This window comes from Cervus elaphus, chromosome 12 (genome assembly GCF_910594005.1).
Source record: "Cervus elaphus chromosome 12, mCerEla1.1, whole genome shotgun sequence".
Taxonomy (NCBI): domain Eukaryota; kingdom Metazoa; phylum Chordata; class Mammalia; order Artiodactyla; family Cervidae; genus Cervus; species Cervus elaphus.
In genome coordinates this window covers 16691724-16711617 of record NC_057826.1, presented here as the reverse complement: position 1 = coordinate 16711617, position 19894 = coordinate 16691724, and the positions used below count along the sequence as shown (strand labels likewise).

At 38.8% G+C, this 19894-nt stretch overlaps 2 protein-coding genes and 1 long non-coding RNA gene across 9 annotated transcripts in view; 1 reads left to right on the top strand and 2 right to left on the bottom strand.

The window, feature by feature from the left end:
- AREL1 (apoptosis resistant E3 ubiquitin protein ligase 1) overlaps positions 1 to 13980 on the bottom strand; it is a 45453-nt gene extending 31473 nt beyond the window's left edge. For 4 of the 7 annotated variants that reach the window (XM_043920749.1, XM_043920753.1, XM_043920752.1 and 1 more), the window contains exon 1: positions 13832 to 13980. The gene's annotated coding sequence lies outside the window, so the exon portion shown is untranslated. Of the gene's footprint in view, positions 1 to 11569; positions 11670 to 13831 lie in introns of all 7 variants that reach the window. The other 3 variants (XM_043920754.1, XM_043920756.1, XM_043920750.1) reach the window with 2 other exon arrangements.
- A 17-nt stretch (positions 13981 to 13997) lies between these two features.
- Positions 13998 to 19894, top strand: part of FCF1 (FCF1 rRNA-processing protein) — a 10258-nt gene continuing 4361 nt past the window's right edge. The window contains exons 1-4 of the mRNA XM_043920757.1: positions 13998 to 14103; positions 15008 to 15075; positions 16267 to 16338; positions 16920 to 17068. Coding sequence (XP_043776692.1) covers positions 14101 to 14103; positions 15008 to 15075; positions 16267 to 16338; positions 16920 to 17068 — 292 coding nt within the window. The 5' untranslated portion in view covers positions 13998 to 14100. The remainder of the gene's footprint in view (positions 14104 to 15007; positions 15076 to 16266; positions 16339 to 16919; positions 17069 to 19894) is intronic.
- The window catches only part of LOC122705398, a 25087-nt gene continuing 23643 nt past the window's right edge, over positions 18451 to 19894 (bottom strand). Inside the window, exon 4 of the long non-coding RNA XR_006344090.1 lies at positions 18451 to 18506. This is a non-coding gene — a long non-coding RNA (uncharacterized LOC122705398). The remainder of the gene's footprint in view (positions 18507 to 19894) is intronic.

The following is a 19894-nucleotide window of genomic DNA, read 5'->3' as shown; positions in this document are numbered from 1 at the left end:
CAATTCACCTATTTAAAGTGTACACTTCATTGTTTTTTTTAGTAAATTCACAGGGATGTGCAACCATTACCACAATCTAATTTAAGGACATTTTTTTATCTCTCCAAAGAAATTCAGTACTCATCAGCTTCCCATCACCACCTCTACCCCCTCCCAACCCTAAGCAGCAACTACTAATCCACTTCCTCTCTAAAGGTTTTTTTTTTTTGTTTTTTTTTTTTGCCTTTTCTTGGACATATCATATAAATGGAATCATATAATATGTTGTCTTTTGTGTCTGGCTTTTTTCACTTAGCATGTATTTGAGGGTCATCCATGTTGTAGCATGTATAAGTACTCCATTCCTTTTTATTGCTGAATAGTATTCCATTGTATTAATACTGCATGTTGCATTTATCCAATCATTAATCACTATTAGCAATTTAATATCCTTCATGTATTTGTTCAGATTTGCCTGGGTTTAAGTCCCTACAGGCCTAGACGAGTGACTCTGGGTAAATTATAATCTCTCCAAGCTTGGTTCAGTTTCCTCAGCAGTAAAATTTGGATAACAAAGGAATCTACGTAATAGAGTGTCATGACTACTATCACAGTAATTATTTGTTGAGCACTCAGTATGTGCTAGGCACTTTAGATATCTAACTGATACATGATTTATACACTAGGGAATTAAGGTTAGGAGAAGTTACGTAAACTCCCAAGGTTACTCCCAAGGTTACCCCTAAGAAAGTGATGGAGGTAAATAGAATCACAGGCTGCCTGGAAAGCCTGCACTGTTAACTGTTAAAATCATGGAATAGCAAAGCACTTATCAAGAACCTTGCAAAGAGAATGTTTAGTAAACGATAATTGCTATAACTATAAAAAAGTGGGAAAAGATTAGCAATTGACTCATTGTCTAAAGACACCAACCCCACAAACTTCCCTGGTGGTCCAGTGGCTAAAACTCCATGTTCCCAGTGCAGAGGGCTCTTGTTCCATCCCTAGTCTGGAAACTAGATCCGGCATGTCGCAACAAACACCCAGAGAAGCCGAATGAATGAATAAAATTTAAAAAGATAGCATCTTAAAAAAACAAAAGACACCTGTCATTCTCATTTTGGCATATTTCCTTCCAGTCTTAAAGGAATATTTCAAACATACCAAAAATCCAGAAGATAATAGACAATGATGGTTCTGTTGATGTCTTTTTTTAAGAACACAAAACTTAGTAGATTAGGTGGTTCTAGCGCCAATACTCTTAGATATTTTTCCCCCATGCTTATTTTTCCTTAAATTACTAGTCATACCACATCATTTTCCATCTTTTAAAAATCCCATCTTGAGCATTTCCCCAGCATATAAATTATGCTACATGATTTCTCATGTTACATATATTATACTATATGGGTGAAACAAGATTGATCAATTCCTCATTGCTGAGCATTTACGCTCTATCTCAGCAACATTATCATTACACATTGATCTTTCTTCAAGTATCTGATAATTCCCTTTCGGCAAATTCCTAGAAAGGCCAAAAGGTCCAAAAGGTCGGAGACTGTGCTTCTCATTAAGGTTCTTTACATTTCCCTGCTAAGTAATTCCGATGAATGGGAAATGGAAGGAGGCCGAGGTTTGCTTTTCCCCCCACCTTTTAGAATGTTTTATTCAAGTATAACACACATACAGAAAAGTGCACCTATGCATGCAGCTCACTGGATTTTCATAAACGGAACGGAATACACCACGTACCCAGCACCCAGGTCCTGAAACAGTGCGTTTCCAGCAGCCCCAGCTGCCTCACCCCTGGCCATCACTACCATCTGAGGAGTCTTTAATGCCGGAAAGACCTGCTAATCCGATTATGTCTTTGGAAACTTACTAAAGTAAGTTAATACTACTTCTATACAACCTAGACAACAAAAACTGTGAGCTTAATGTTCACCAGAACACTTAACATCCTGATTCCAAGACAGTCTTTTCTCAACCTCCATTAACCCTGTCCAGTGTGGGAGACAGATAATACAATGTAGCGAGTGCACAAAAGAGGAAAAAAACAATGTGTGGAAGGCAAAGGAAGGAGAGAGGTAATCTTGCCTGAGTGGGGAAGTCTTCCCAGGTGTGGTAATGGGGCTGTTACCTAACAATGAGTAGGCCATTTGCAAGGCTTTGGAAAAAACCAACAACAACAACCAGTATCCTAGGTGGAAGGAACAGCCTAAGTAAAAGTACTGAGTCAAGAGAAAGTGATGAAAAGCATTATGAAAGCAAAGTGTTTAGAAAACCATGGGGCTAAACCAGGGTGCCTGATACTAAGTACAGCACAGTGCAGTGGTCAAGAGCATGAATTTTACAATTAAGTGATCCTGAACAAGCTATTTAGCTTCCCTTCTATTGCCTCGGGTATAACATGGAGATGCACTGAGAACAGGAAGGAATTCAGCTGCCCTCGGGGAGCAAGACTTGGAATATAAGGAAAGGGAAGGCTGGTTGAAACCGGAAACTAGGCCCAGGTGACTTGGCACGGCAGGAGAGCCCCAGGGGACATGGCTCAACGTGCTACCCAGGCTTCGGGCCTGCCAGGTTATGACGGCGGTTTGTGCCCAAGCCGGCCAACCCAAACAGATGAGCAAGATGGCAGTGAGTGTACCTGAGGGAATCTGACTCGGCCAAGTTGCACAGCTCTCACTTATAATCTCTCCTCATCAGGAAAGGTGAGAGATCCAGAGAAATTTCATTTTGAACCAATGACAGCAACAACCCAAAACACTAAGTTTTCTGAATTCTTTTTCCAGTATGATGATAAAAACAAGAATCCACCTCTACTGAGGACTTACTACATGCCAGCAGTTTGAAGTATTTCATGTATCATCTCATCTAACTCTCACAGCAACCGTGTAAGGTAACCATATTATGATGCCTATTTTATAGTTTAGGAAACGGAGGTACAGACAGCTAAAATAACGTGTCTGTGGTCACTAAGTTGACAAGTGAAAGAACCAGGCAAAGTGATCCCAGAGTCTACCCTCTTATATAGGAATACTGACGCATCAAGAACCTCCAAAAGGGGTAGGGAGGGAGAGACATTCTTGCGATAGGAAGAATGAGAGTTCAGAAGTATTTAATTTGGAATTTTAAAGGAATATGACTTCATTTGATTAGACTCTAAACAACAGCAACAAAGCCACAAGATAAGTTTTTTAACTAAGGGAGTAACAGGGTCACACATTTAAAGAGAAGTAACTCTGGGGGCAATGTGAGACTCTGAAGAGAAAGATCAATGGCTGAGAAACAAGAGGATGCTGTCCAAGGAAACTTCTAGGCACTGGTCATGACGTAGACAGGAAGAGACTAGAGTGTGCTCTGTTTCTGTCAGAAGCAACAAGATCAGTGATCTTCGAGGCAGAAAAGCTCAAGGAGAGCAAGAAGCCAAGGACAAGTCAGGATTTTCTATGCTTGGGAACCTGGATGAGTAATGACAGAGAATTAAGGAGGCAGAGCAGATATGGAGGGAAGGTAATGAGTGCAGAAGTGAACTTAAGTTTAAAACGTCTACAGGATATCCCCTGTCAATGCAGGAGACGGGGGGCTTGATCCCTGGTTCAAGAAGATCCTCTGGAGGAGGAAATGGCAACCCACTCCAGTATTCTTACCTGGAGAATCCCATGGACAGAGGAGCCTGGCGACCTTTAGTCCATGGGGTCCCAGGGTCGGACATGATTGAGCAACTGAGCAGGCATATAGGCAGAACATATCCAGAGGACATCCACAAGACAAGTGGAAGTCAGCATCTGAAGCTAGAGACACCAGGATCCGGAGGGCAGTCAGAAGACATGGGGAATGGAGAAAGACTGCTAGAGGGGACCAACTTTAGATATATCCTGCCCTTGCCTCCTCAGAGGAGCAAGCAAATCAAAATGAGAAGAAACTCAGAGGAAAAAAATTTTAAAGTAATTTATTGGAGGCAAAAGGAAGTGACTATTCCTAGAAAGTGATGGTGAATTTTATTAGACCAAGTAAAGATTTAGGCAAGAGGGGGGGAATTCAAAATCAGCCCTCAAGTTTTTTTCCTTAGTTATTTGGAACTCTCATTCTCTGATATAGCCACTTCTTCATGTAAAATTTATATTTTATCTCCATCAATTTTTGCAAATAATATTAATTTAAACTTGACCCAACACATAACTAGTAAGCTCTTTGCAACTCCGTTCAGTGATATTATTATTTCAAAATTATTTTAATGTCTATAACAAATTCAGATCCAAACTTTAAACCCATTCTCTAACCCTATATAAATCACTAGTTTAAAAAAAAAAAAACTCTTTGTCAAATCTCTTGTCAAAATCAGTTTCCCTAAAGTGTCATTTATATGTAGTAAGTCACCAATTTAAAGCACACAATTAAGAGTTCTGACAACTGTATAAGGTAATGATATAAAATACAATCATGATCCAGAGCATTTCATAATCCCCAAAAGTTCCTCAAGACCCTTTGCAGTCAGCCCCGCTCCTCCACCCTCCTGTACAACCACTGATGTACTTTACTTTGCAATAGTTTTGCCTTTTGCAGAATGCCTATAAATGACATCACATTGAAAATATAGTCTTTCGTGTGTGATATAACACTTTTCAGCTCCATACATGCTGTTATTTGTATCGGTAGTTCATTCCCTTTTGTAGTAGTCACCCGTTATGTGGGCATACAGTTTGTTTATCCATTCCCCAGGAAAGGACATTTGGATTCTATCCAGGTTGGGGCTACTATGGGTAAACATTAAAATACAAGTGTAATGTGGACATATGTTTTCATTTTTCTTGGATAAACAGCTAAAAGTGGGACTGTGGGATCATGTAGTAAGTATACATTTAATTTATAAGAAACCGCCAAACTATTTTCCAAAGTGGCTGTACCACCTTGCATTTCCACCAGCAGTGTATGAGAGCTCCAGTTACTGTATCTACCTATGATTGGTATTATCAATCTTTTAAATTTTATACATTCTAATATGTGTGAAGTGGTATCTCACTGTAGTTTTAATGTCCCAAGGACCAACAATACTGAGCATCTTTTCCTGGGCCTGCTGGCTATTTATAAAACTTCTCTGGTATCCAAATCTTCTGTCATTTTTAAAAACTGAGCTGTCTTCTTACTATTGAGTTGTTAAGAGTTCTTTTAAGTTATGAACACAAGCCCTTTTTAGATGCACATTCAGCAAATATTTTCTGTGACTTGCTTTTTCATTTTATTAACAGTGTTGTTTAAAAAGTTCCTAACTTTCCTAACTTGATGAAATCTAACTTATAAATTTTTTCTTCCTTCTATAGTTTGTCCTTTCTCGTATCTTATTTCTTTAAAAATCTTTGCCTAACTCAAGGTCACAAAGATTTTCGTCTAGAAATTTTATCTAAAAGCTTCATCTAAGAAAATCTCGTCAAAGTTTTTAACAAGATTTTTCTTTAAAACGCCTGCATTCCATTTATCTCATAATTAGTCACACAATTTTATTATCCCTTTGTTTCTTTTAAAATCAACTTCCCACATTACCAAGCGCTATTGAAGTTGTAGTCTATTTCAGAATTGGAAAGATTTTTATCTTTTAACAGATGTTCCCCTTCTTCAATCTAATAAATGGCACTTCTAAATGTAGGCAAGATTTTAGTCCCTCGGTTCTCTTCAAATTGACATAAAACTTCTGGACCCCTGACATTGGTTCTTAAAAGTAACTTTACATTTCTTAATTCAACTTGGATTCCATTACATCAGTCTCTTTAAAATAAGCCAGAGCTCTTCAGACTCCAAATTAAATGAACAGGGTATACGAATTTCTATTCTATGCCCCTTGGAATAAAATATAGTTCATAGGAGGAAAAAGTTATACAAAGCTAATGTGACTAAAACAGGGAGAAATGAAATGATAAGTTATCATTGTTCATTTCCTAACTTCACAGGACGTCTGGAGAGAAACAAAATAGAAAACTGGCTCATCTAGGCCCCTGTCACAGTCTTTAAATCGAGAAAATAGCAGCTCTGATTTACAACTCCCTCTTACCCTGATGTTTTTTTCTATTTACCAAGCTGACTCTACTGTACCCGATCCACAGATTTAGAACAGGCCCCTGTGTTCCCATACCATGGCAGCTTTTATGCTTAGGTGACCCTGGGCCACCGAATCTTGGTTGTAACAGGAAAAAATTTAAACTAATTCTCTGAATCTGACAAGCCGTCTCCCTCAATAAGTCTAGGAAGTTTTTATTTCATTAACTGTGCATGAAATGGCAGGCAAACAGCCAGATCTATGGCCCAGTGGGGTGAAACTGCAACTACCACACATACACTCAAAAGCTAACACAGTTTCTACCTCTACTACCATCTATTGGGCTTCCCAGGTGGCGCAGTGGTAAAGAATCCACCTGTCAATGCAGGAGACCGATAGACGTGGGTTTGATCCCTGGGTCGGGAAGACCCCCTGGAGAAGGAAATGGCAACCCACTCCAGTATTCTTGCCTGGGAAATCCCACAGACACAGGAGCCTGGCGGGCTACAGTCCGTGGGGTCACAAAGAGTCAGACACAACTGAGCAACTTAGCACATGCATGCACGTGCACACACACATACATACACACACACACTACTACTATTACTTTCAATTCTACTCTTATTTTTTAAGGAAAATAAATTGTTTATATAATCAGAAGAAAGAGCAACCTTAAATGAGTATTTTATACTTCTCTGATTAAGATTCTGGGAAGAAAAACTCAGCTAGCCACAGAAATGGCCACTTAAGAGGCCTCAATTTGAAGGAGAAACTCAACACATGTGGCATTCAAAACAAAACTTCTGTTGACCTAATAAATAATCAATGTTACCAATTGAGGACTTATTAATTTCTTCAAATGTGTATTGAGAACCTATTACATGCCAAGCAACATGCTGGATGCTTGTTGTTGTTCAACTGCCAAGTCGTGTCTGACTCTTTGCGACCCCATGGACTACAGCAAGCCAGGCCTCCTAGATTCCTAAATAAGTAAGATAGTCCCTGACCCCTTAGAAACACACAATTCAGTAAAGAGGAAGACAAGAAATAATTGGGGATAGTTCCATGTAGTAAAATCTGTAAGGTAAACACACGGTTTTAGCAGAAGCCAAGAAGGGACCCACAATCAGGATCAGCTCTTAAGCTTCTCAGCAAACGTCACACCACCCTCCTGGGAGCAAAGCCAACTCTTCCACTGGCTTAACAGTGCTTTGAGCATCAAAGGCTACAAAAACCACCTATGTGGTACTGTTTATTCTTAAGGTCAATGACTTTCCTCAGCACTGGTCAGAGAGGATTATTGGACCACATACATGGCAAAGAAAAAGCTCACTGAAAACCCCAATCTATTTATCAAAATCATACATGATCTAAATGCAGTGTGGTATCCTGGAACCGAAAAAGGATATTGGTGGAAAATTTTGTGAAATCCAAATAAAGTCTGTAGTTCAATTCATATCAATGTTAATTTCTTAGATGTGACAAAATGTACCACGATTATGTAAGACATTAACATTAGGGAGAGGTTTGGGTAAAAGGTACAACAGAAACTCCTTGTACTATTCTGCTTCTTTTCTATAAACATAAAATGATTCCAAAACAAAATCTGGTGTTAAAAAAAGTACATATGGTTCCCCACTTTCCATTCACATTCCCCCTTAGGATTCTGATCATGCCTCCCAACTCATTGCTCCAATTCAGGTAATGCTTGCTTAAAACGTTTTCCAAAACCTTATCTGTTAAAATGGTTTTCTACAAACCATTTATGTAGCCCAACCGGGTTTCCTTCTTCACCAGGATATGAAAAACCAGATCACACTTGGAAGGTTTTAACTGTTTTCCTAACAGTTTTACCACATACACCAAGGGGTATCCTTGGAGCTAATCCTTCAAGCTAGGCTTCAGCAGTATATGAACCAAGAACTTCCAGATGTACAGATGGGTTTAGAAAAGGAGATCAAATTAACAACAAATTCTCTGGATCACAGAGAAAGCAACAGAATTTCAGAAAAACATCTACTTCTGCTTCACTGGCTACACTAAAGCCTTTGACTGTGTGGATCACAACAAGCTGTGGAAAATTCTTAAAGAGATGGGAATACCAGACCACCTTACCTGCCTCCTGAGAAATCTGTATGCAGGTCAAGAAGCAATAGTTAGAACTTACGTGGAACGACTGACTGGTTCAAAATTGGGACAGGAGTAAGAGAAGGCTGCATGTTGTCACCCTGTTTATTTAACTTAGATGCAGAGTACATCATGCGAAATGCTGTGCTGGATGAATCACAGGCTGGAATCAAGATTGCCGGGAGAAATATCAACAACCTCAGATATGCAGATGACACCACTCTAATGGCATATAGTGAAGAAGAACTAAAGAGCCTTTGATGAGGGTGAAAGAGGAGAGTGAAAAAGCTGGCTTGAAGCTCAACATTCAAAAAACTAAGATTGTGGCATCTGGTCCCATCACTACATGGCATATAGAAGAGGAAAAAGTAGAAGCAGTGACAGATTTTCCTTTCTTGGGCTCCAAAATCACTGAGGATGGTGACTGCAGCCATGAAATTAAAGACACTTGCTTCTTGGAAGCAAAGTTATGACAAACCGAGACAGCATATTAAAAAGCAAAGAGACATCACTGTGATGACAAAGGTCCTTAGAGTCAAAGCTATGGTTTTTCCAGTAGTCACGTACAGATGTGAGTTGGACCATGAAGAAAGCTAAGTGCCAAAGAATTGATGCTTTCAAATTATGGTGCTGGAGAAGACTCTTAAGAGTCCCTTGGACAGCAAGGATAGTAAACAAGTCAATCTTAAAAGAAATCAACCCTGAATATTCATTCGAAAGACTGATGCTGAAATTGAAGCTCCAATACCTTGGCCACCTGATGAAAAGAGCCAACTCACTGGAAAAGACTGATGCTCTGAGAGACTGAAGGCAAAAGAAGAGGGCGGCAGAGGATGAGATGATTAGACAGCAGTGCTGACTCAATGGCCATGAGTTTGAGCAAACTCCAGGAGAAACTGAAGGACAGAGAAGCCTGGTGTGCTGCAGTCCATGGGGTCGCAGAGTCAGACATGACTTAGCGACTCCACAACAACAACAATCCTGGGAGTTAAACTTCCTTAAGTGGACAAGCCAGGGGTTTTAAATAACCTGGGCTGGATCTCTGGATAAAAACAAAGGGAGGGACACAATAGAAAATGCTATGTATTATTAAGTTACCTTTACCTAATCTCTGACCAAAAAGAATAATGAATAGAAAACACAATGAAAGCATGAGCAAACTTAAACCTCTCATTTCATTGACCAAAATTGAATCGCATTTCCTCTCCTAAATTAGAGACTGGTAAAGATGGATGGAATTATTCTTAGCCAACCAGGCCCATTCTTTGGCATGAAGATGTGGTTGGCTTCCCCTGAAGCACATGGCTGCAAGGCAGGAGAGAGAATACATGGAAGAAAAATCTGTTGGGAGGAAATGGATGCTAGGGTTAGGGAGGCGGAGAAATCAACAAAAAGAATCCTCTGCACTTTATAACCACAGTAGGCTAGCAACTGAGGAATTTTAAGTGTAAAAGCAACTTTTAAAATGTGATTACTTTTGCTAGCACGTGTATTTTCTCTTGCTTTGTCAAAGTTCTTGGGGTGGACAAGGGAGATTATACAAGTGCAAAAAAAAAAAAACAAAAACAGAGAAGTATGGCTAGTAGATATCTAAGAGTAGTGGGCTTAGCGTCTGGTGGGTAGGATATGTGGCACCAAATTCATGTTCCTTGTATGGTTCAGGTGGAATCAGATGGCCTTGAAGACATACAGAAGCATAAAGACAAGTCATCTAGTTAAGCTAATCCCAATTTTTCAAGGTAGAAATATATTTTAAATGCTTTTTAAAGTGTTTTACTTCATTCTTTGTTTTTAAGGCTAGTCCAAAAAGAACTACCATTTATTAAAGGATAAAAATAGATGAATATGCATTAGGAAGAGAAAGTAGAAATCACACAGGAACACTGTATAAGATCTTAAGAGTACCCAAGTGAGAAGGAATCTCAAAACCATTAGTTGAGTGAATATACTAGACCATTTAATCTTTTAATAAAATTTATTGTGTCAGTATTTTAAAAAATACAGTGAACAGATGTTGACAATTAGCATCTCAACACCAAAATGCAAACTGCAGTGAAATGAATGCTTCAGCTAAAAGCTCTGAAAAACATGGTACAAATTCCTCAACTTCTCAAGGTAACAAAAATACATATTAAAATCATATGATATTGTTCCAATTCAGGCTACATGGCAAGCCATATACCTACCATAACTGTTTGGTTTCTAATAACTAGATGAATACTTATCTCCTTCTGTTAAAGCACATTTTGTAGTACAGGCTTCAAGGGTCCCATCAGGAAAATATCATGGAGACACAACACCGTATCAAGCCTCAGGCATGCTCACATATACACACACACTACAATAAGGCTAAACAACCTCAGAACTTTGGAAACTACTATGCAAAAGAACATTACTGAAGCGTAAACAAAGAAACAAAAGAAAGACAACTGAAATTTACATCTAAACTATTTAACGACTGAAGTCATTTAAAAGATAAATTGATGTACTAGAATCCATTATGGTCATAAAATTCAATCTGTTATATGTTATAGCACTAAATAAATATTACATAACAGTACTCTGACCTGGTCCATTTCCAGAAAGATGAACAGGTAGAATAAATTCTCTACAATATTTCAATTTGCTACCCCCAATACAAAATTTTTAAAAAATTTTTAATAAAAAGTTTTATAGTTTAAAAAAATAAAATTTTTCAATTTGCATACCTTGGTTCAACCACCTACCATAATTTATCTGTTCACAACTCTTTCTCTAATACAGGCCTGAGTTCTTGAAGAATAACCAGCACATTGCCTGGAGCAGAATGGGCCTCCAATAAATGCTCCTGAATGAATGAACATGCAGCAGTAACATACTTCTCAGGTATCCTGACAAACCAGTTCAATATCGACATCTTACAAACAGGGACTGCTGTACATATACCATGCTACCACATTTAGATGCAGTCAAGCTAACTGAGAAATAACTAACAGCAACTAATGTTTGTTGGGGAAAAAACTCCTATTACATGAGACATAAAAGTTAGTGTAAAGGGACTTTGCTGGTGGTCCAGTGGCTAAGAATCCACCTTGCAACACATGGGACACAGGTTCAATCCTTGGGTCAGAGAACTAAGAACCCACATGCTTTGGAGCAACTAAGCCCTCACAGCTCAACCAGAAAGTCTGTTCACAGCAACAAAAGATCTCACACGACATGACAAAGACCCTGAGTGCCACAACTAAAATCTGATGCAGTCAAATAAGTAAGTAAAGAAATAGATACATCTTCTTTAAAAAGTGTAAAAACTGTAACTTGAAACAGAAGAAAATATATGTGATTTTTTTTTTCTTAATGGCCACAAAGTGAATATACATCGAACTTTCTAACACCGACATACAAGATTCATCATCCAAAATTTTAAAAAGCAATTTGTTAACAACTTACATTAGTAAGTCAGGCCAATTAGTGAATGGAATGAAGTCCAAGCCCAATTATGTGTTCAAACTGTGGGTCGAATGCCTTGAGCAATTCTTTCTCTTCAAGACTGCAGAAAAGAACCAAACAACCCTCTTGACTGCTGAGAAGGACTAAAATCACTAATTTTTCTCACAAGTATGTAATCAAAATCAATTACTTTCTGCTCCCACCCAACACAAAGCAACACCATCTGTCCCTCCCATCACTACCAAAATATGCTATAGGACATCCTGGTACTTTAATCTTAGAACATAAGAATCTTGGATTGGAACAAAATTACAAAGCAAAAAAAAAAAAAAAGAAACAAATAATATTTTCCTAAGTATGTTCTCATCCTCCATAGTGTTCCCACACTAATTTAGCTCCCTACCAAGCTTTAACAATCAAGGAAATCAGAAAAGTCTCAGAATAGATATTACACACTACTTGTTTTTTTAAATTTGTTATTGTTCATGGAATTCAAAATTCAGGGTACACATTACCAAGAGAGTGTTTTTCTGTCATGCCTGAATTTAAATGCAAATTACTATTTAATTATATGCAATTTTCTCTCTAAACCTATATATAATACTAATCAGTCTCCAAATGTTCAAAATAAACACACCGATCATGTTTACTTAAAAAGCTTATTGCCTAATCACCATGAGGTTCTAATGCATCAGAAAAGTTGTGGCTATCATGTCACCATGACAGCTTGGCAGAAAGGCTGTTTCCAAAAGATTAGGAATTTCTAGTAAACCACAAATGGGGTAAAGCAGGAGGCATACACAGTATCTGTAGATGCTTCCATAACAAAATTATTTCAATGTCAAAAATTCAGAGCCTACAAAGTCAAATATGTGCCCTACAAAGCTATCTACATGCATGCATGCCTAAAAGGGAAAGTAGGAAGAAAATTGTGTACTCAAATCAACTCAAGAAATCACCCTGCAAATGAGCTTTTCAAGAACTGAAAATGTAATAAAGTTCTTGAAGTTATAACACACTCAAGTTCCAAAACTGAGCAACTATATTAAAATACCATTGGCATACTTTGACAAAAGACACACAATGATAACAGAAAATACTTTAATAGGGTTTACTCGATGTGAACACACTTCTAGGAACTTCCTGCTTTAACTCACTTAGTCCTGATTACTAACAGCCATTCTTGTAAGACAGATACTATTTATTTTACAAATAAACTGAAGCACAGATAAAATCACCCAATAACATACAAGTAATTAGAGGGCAGAACAGGGATTTTTAAAACCCCATCAGTCAGACTCCAAAGTCCATGTTAATACACTATTTTTCATGATAAGGCTTATGCTGCTATGGTCAGCTTTTTTTCCTTTAACCTCATAACCTCTTTGGATTTCAAACATCAGGAAAGCTTTGTGCAGTAAGTACGGACTGTGGAATTAGACACAAACAAACCTCTGAACAAAATCTAGGCCTCAGCTTCCCATATGTAAAATGGGGGTAACTGAACTCACTGTGAAGGTCAAAGAAGGTAATATAGTTAAAATACCTAATACAATATATAGGATCAGGGTTCTTAACGTCAAGCGCAGAGACCTAGAGGGTTCACAGATAGGCTTTAAGGTCACCAGTCTCATAATTGTATGACAAATGTTGCAACGTGTACCCACTTATTAAAGAACTGTCCCTGGATCTTCGAAAGGTTAAGAACCGCCAGAGTACCTAAAAAGGTACTCAAAAAAATGGAAGTTATCTTACCCTTCTTGTTCTGAAAAACTCTCATCTTTTCCATGAAAGATAACACACCAAGCCTTCAGAATACAATGCTAATTATTTCCCAACATTTTCCTGGCTTGGTAACTAGTAACACAGGCAAGCGTCTGTCTCGATTTTTCTAGAGACAGTCTAAAGAAAGCCCTCAAAGCCCTAAAATGCTGCTCCATCCCTCATCCCTCATCCCTCACGGCTTCACCAAGACGAATAAACGGTATTCACTCGGGGGAAATCACGAGAATAGTCCACTTGGCTACTCCAAGCACAATGCCGGCTGGGAGAACCAAGGAGGAACGAGAGCCTCCGCGGAGCACGATAAAGACCTGATGCTGCCGCTGAAGGATGAGGAGAACGTGTTTCCCCCAAACCTACTGGGCAATCCAGAATGTCGTCCCCTCTACCCTTGTCCTCCCTTCTCTCTAGAACTCTATAATGCAGGCAGCTCCTCTGGGCTCTGCCTCGTGCTGGAGTGATGTAAGAGGGAAACATTACCCAAACTGGGGGTGCAGCACGGCGAAGTCTCAGCTCTGCTACCTTGGGAGGCGGCGGCAGCACCAGCAGAAAATACGGCCCTAGACCCTCCCACTCAAGAGAACCCAGTACAGATTCCCCAGCCAGCAGCTGGGAACCCGCTTCTGGGCTTTTCCGTTTCCCAAAGCGGCTTCCGCTTCCGGGCTAGCCTTTGCCGGAAGAGGCGTACGGATGACGCAAACGAGCCGCGCCGCCGGTGATTCCGGAAGTAACAAGAGCGTGGCTTGAACATGGTGAGACCCCAGGGAGTCCGAGAACGGGCATTGTCAGACCACGTCTGGGAGGAGATTGAGGGAGTGGCCCTTGGCCAAACTTCCACGAAAGTCTCCTTGCTTATTTTCATTCCGATCTCACTTTTTAAACTGCGGGTGTAGTGCTTGTTATGTTTTAGCGAGTTGGGAGGATGGGTTGAGGCAGTTCAGTTCAGTCGCTCAGTCGTGTCTGACTCTTTGTGACCCCATGGACTGCAGCACGCAAGGCCTCCCTGTCCATCACCAACTCCCGGAGTTTACCCAAACTTAGCTCCATCGAGTCGGTGATACCATCCAACCATCTCATCTTCTGTCATCCCCTTCTCCTCCTGCCTTCAATCTTTCCCAGCATCAGGGTCTTTTCAAATGAGTTAGTTCTTCGCATGAGGTGGCCAAAATATTGGAGTTTCAGCTTCAGCATCAGCCCTTCCAATGAATATTCAGGACTCATTTCCTCTAGGATGGACTGCTTGGGTCTCGTCGCCGTCTAAGGGACTCTCAAGAGTCCCTCCAACTCCACAGTTCAAAAGCATCAATTCTTCGGCGCTCAGCTTTCTTTATAGAGTCCAACTCTCACGTCCGTAGGTGACTACTGGAAAAACCATAGCTTTGACTAGATGAGCCTTTGTTGGCAAAGTAATGTCTCTGCTTTTTAATATGCTGTCTAGGTTGGTCATAACTTTTCTTCCAAGGAGCAAGCGTCTTTTAATTTCATGGCTGTACTCACCATCTGCAGTGAGTTTGGAGCCCAAGAAAATAAAGTCTGGTTGAGGCAGATAGGAGGAAGTGGGTATTTGAAGGAAGAAGGGTGTGGACAAAAGAAAAGGAACTCAGGAATATGCGGTGTATTTCCAACTCTTTTAACTCTAAAATTTTTTGTTTCAAGGGGAAGCAAAAGAAAACACGGAAGTATGCGACCATGAAGCGAATGCTTAGTCTCAGAGATCAGAGGCTGTGAGTGTCTGGAATCACCTGGGTTCATAGACTGCCCAGAGCTATAGAAATCACGAGGGGATAAGTAGTAAAAGTTTCTGTTGTTATTTTTGTTGTTTTGTTTACTTTTGGTGTTATTATGTCTCGGACTATTATAGAGTAATAAAGTACAACAGTCGCTTAGCTGCTGAGCAGGTACACTGGTGAATGGGTTGGGAATTCAGCATCTCTTAAGTGTTCAATTTGTATCACCATTTCTATGTACTGTATTTGCCATGTCACTTTTAAACCTCCTGACTGTTCTGTGAGGTAGGTAGGATTTTCTTTAGGTTTTTGTCATTACACTGCTACATTCCCGGTGGGGGGGGGGGGGGGGGGGTTGTTATAATTTTTGAAAGACAGTGAGGTCAGAGATTATCGTTGTCTTGTGTACCAGCACCTGATAACTCAAGTATTTTTGAAACAAAAAATGGGAAAACATCTACGTGTCTCCATTTGATAAATCTTACAAGATTTATGACTGTGGAGGAAGAGAGCAGAATGATATTACCTAGTATAAGGAGGAACCAAACAACTTGCCAGCTTGGTTAAGAATGGATGGAGTTATTAAATAAAGACTGGGCTTCATTGTGTTTAAGAGTCTCAGTACAAAGGAGTAGTCATTAGAGTCTTAATTGTTGTTAAATTGTATTCTTGACCTTTAGTACGTATTATGTAATTTTAAGGAAATTTGAACCACTAATAATATTTTGTTTCTAGTTAATGTTAAATTCTGTATATATATTGTCACATTTTAGCGTTTTACAAGAGACATGTGGGGGAACCCTTTTCCTCCTGCTGTTGAAGCATCTGAGTCTTCAGCGGATAAATGTCAGCCTGTTTACCCACTGCTTGGAAGTGGATTTTTATCCTTGATATGAGAGCTTCTGACAAAGAAAGAAATAATATAACCAACATTTATTTATCCACTAACAATTTATATGGATTATTAGCTAATGATTTTAAAACTTAATTAGGTTTTACTGATTAACTGTGTTAATTCCAGGCTACTTCCTGCACAGTTATTTGTGCACAAGAAGCCTATGCTGATAATATGATGAGCTCACAAAATAGGATTTCCTTTGTAGACAAAAAAGAAGAAACTTTTAATAATAATCACTGCTGTGGACTTTTTTCTCCCCTACATTGAATTTTCTTTTTTTTTTTTTCTAGTAAAGAAAAGGATAGATTAAAACCAAAAAAGAAAGAAAAGAAAGATCCCAGTGCACTCAAGGAAAGAGAAGTGTGAGTAATCAAAAAATTTCAAGTTTTCCTTTAAAACTCGAAGAAAGATTCTAAAACTATAGACCTCCGAGCAATTCAGGCATCCCCTGAACTGACTTTCTCAGTCATTTAAGTCTGGCACAGCTATGCAAATGAAGTGATATTGATGAGTATAAACCAGTTCTAACAGTTCAAAGGTTTTTGGACTTCATGGAGCAGTAAAAGTTTCCCTAAAATCCTGGGGATTAAATCTAATATCATTTTTTTTCTCTTTGCCAAGAATCTTTCAAAAGAAAATTGAAAGATTGTTAATTAATATACCTGCATTTCATAAAAGAGACAGCATATCACCAAAAAGTAGTAAGAGCATAGTTTCAGGATAAAGGTTATTCCTTTTACGTAAGTACATTTAACTTTATGAAACCTCATTACATTTTTCTTATTTTGCCCTAGATTGGTGATGGATATATCATCACAGGATTTACTTCCAATGAACAGGGGGGAAAGGAGCAAACTATTCCAAGCAGAGACTTCTTTTTTGTTTATTTATACCAGAATATCAGTGTAGACATTACTTGGTGTTTTTTTCCTTTTTCTTCCAGCCCCCAACACCCTTCCTGCTTATTCTTCCAATACAACACGCAGCTGGGCCCACCTTACCACATCCTGGTCGATACCAACTTTATCAACTTTTCCATTAAAGCCAAACTGGACTTAGTGCAGTCAATGATGGACTGTCTGTATGCGAAGTGTGAGTATCAGACATTTCCATTTCTGTGACATTTGTAAATAATAATCATACTTACCCAAATACATGAAAAAAGGGAAATGGGGTTCTACTTAACTGAATTGCTGGCCATTTAATTTGCTCACCATAGCAGGGACCCTTTTCAATGAATTGAAATATAATGCAAATTTGACTGGGAATAATTAAACTTTCACAACTGAGAAAACACTTTGTATGCTTTGACCATCGTTACAGACATCAACTTAGAAAATAGGTGGGGAATTTTCTGTTTTAGGATTTTGGATTTTAAAATTCTGGATAAATAAAGATTTATTTAATTTCTCACTATATATATTATTTATATTAATTAGGAAACATTCTCCTATCCACTTCAGTGTGGAAAAGCTAAATAGACATTTTGCAGCCATTTACAATCACAGAACTAGAAATGATTATGGTCAACTATTCCTAAGTTTATTCAGTCTGGGGTTTATTTGTACCACAAAGGATCTGAGGTAGTTTATTTACACCTAGATATGTAGTTTACCATTAATAGATTTCCCTTGTGTGTTTGGGTGTCCCCTCCTTCAAATGGTCTTCTTTTCCTACCATGAGGAGGAAAAAGATAGTTTAGTACAAGTACAGGGAAATAACTTCCTAATAGTGAGATAGGTTTTATTTTGTGGTGGGTTTATATTCACACATTTTCAAGCCATCTAGTTAAAGGTACAAATGAAAATTAAACTTACACTTTGCCATAAAGAATAAACTGTTGGAATCAAAGGAAAAACTTCATACCTCCTATAATATATATAAAAGACACTACATAGTGAACATTTACAGAGTGATAGTAATGTTAATGCTGTTTATTGATTTATTAAAATTAGCAGGATGGGATAAGGGATGTGTGATGGGTAATTCTTTAAATGCCTAAAATTAATATAAAAATTAACTGCATAAGTTTATTATATCAATTATGAATGTAACCACCAAGTGAGAAAAACAGCCAATGAAATTAAAATAGTCATCTCTAAGGATCAGAATTTGTTCAGTCACTCAGTCATGTCTAACTCTTTGCAGCCCTACACACTGCCACACACCAGGCTTTCCTGTCCTTCACTATTTCCCAGAGTTTGCTCAAACTCATGTCCATTGGGTCAATGGACTCATGTCCATTGAGTCAGTGGTGCCATCCAACCATCTCATCGTCTGTCTCCCCCTTCTCCTACCCTCAGCCTTTCCCAGCATCAGGTTCTTTTCCAATGAGTTGGCTCTTCCACCATGTGACCAAAGTATTGGAGCTTCAGTTTCAGCATCAGTTCTTCCAATGATATTCAGGGTTGATTCCTTTAGGATTGACTGGTTTGATCTCCTTGCTGTCCAGGTGACTCTCAAGAATCTTCTCCAGCACCACAACTTGAGAGCATCAATTCTTCAGTGCTCAGCCTTCTTTATAGTCCAACTCTCAGAATTGGTGGGGTGGAAAAAGATCAAGGGATCATTATTTTTTCATATAGGCCTTTTTGTATTTTTTTAAAGCTATGTACATGTAATATTTTTAAAAAAAATTTCTTAAGTCTCTTAGAAATAATAAAGGGTAGTCTGAAGTTGGAGCATGACCATGCCTAAAAGTGGACTAGGGTGACCTGATTAAGGGAAGAAACAAATCTTGGTAGACTTCTTCTATTCTAAGGGTGTTTTTTATAGTTGTCTTAGGTGCTTCTCCAGGAATGCTGTGACCTATTTATGAACAAAACGGATTGAGGGTTCAAGCGTGGCCCCTTGGCGTTGCATTGCTTCCCTGGCTCTCTAGCTCTACTACTAGCTCTTCCCCTGAATGGTTCAGGGGAAGTCCATGGTGGTCTAGTGCTTAGGACTTGGCACTTTCACTGCCAAGGATGCAGATTCAGTCCCTGGTTGAGGAACTAAAATCCTATAAGCCGCATGGCATGGCCAAAAAAAAAGATGATTGTTTGGGATAGCGTTGGTCTTATAGTTAGGTCTGTCTCCAGTTGTGGATACCATAGAGTACAGCTATAATGCATACAGCCAAATGCTCTCACAGTGCCTTTTCTGAGAGAAAAAACTTACTAAGGAAAATGCCACTTTTCTGTGTAACATAGTATCTCAGAGCAAAGGCTGAAGAAACATTCAAGTGCATTACAAGTTCAGTTAGCTAGGAGATTCCTTAACTGTTTTAAGCGCTGCTTATTTCATTTTTCTTCACTTGCCTTTATTCTTAAAAGAAGGCCTTTATCTTCCTTTTGGCTTGGGGATGCCCCTTTGACCTTTTCATAGCTCCTGGTCCCTTCCATTTCTGTTTGACACTCCAAGAGAGGAGGATGGTTAGCTACCTATGGGCTTTCTTTTCTACTAAGAGTCCTCTTTGTAGTGATCTTTCTGATCCATTTCCCTACTCCAGATGCAAGCTCTTGCTTCAGTGCTGCATGGCTTTGAAATTGACCCTTTTAAAGCATGTATTGCCCTCTAATTCCATGCCTACCTGCTCCTCCTATCTACTTTCCTCCATTTTACAACTGCTTTTTCTTCTAGGCATTGTATTTTAGTTTAGGATGTCTTAACTTTGTCTGTTCTCAAGAGTGTTCGTGTATTTGTGAAAAAATTAATAATCTATCATAAAGAAAATGAAAGTTCCCTATTATGCCTTTCCTCAGAAAGGGGCAGTTTTTAAAAATTCATATACAGTTTCTGTGGGGTATTTTTGATCATAATAAATAACCTCATTCTGTGAGGTTATTTTTGTTCATGAATAAGAATAGATCATGCATTATTTACTTTTTTATCTTCATGCTATTTAACAACTTCAAGATTCAATCCACATACCATGTA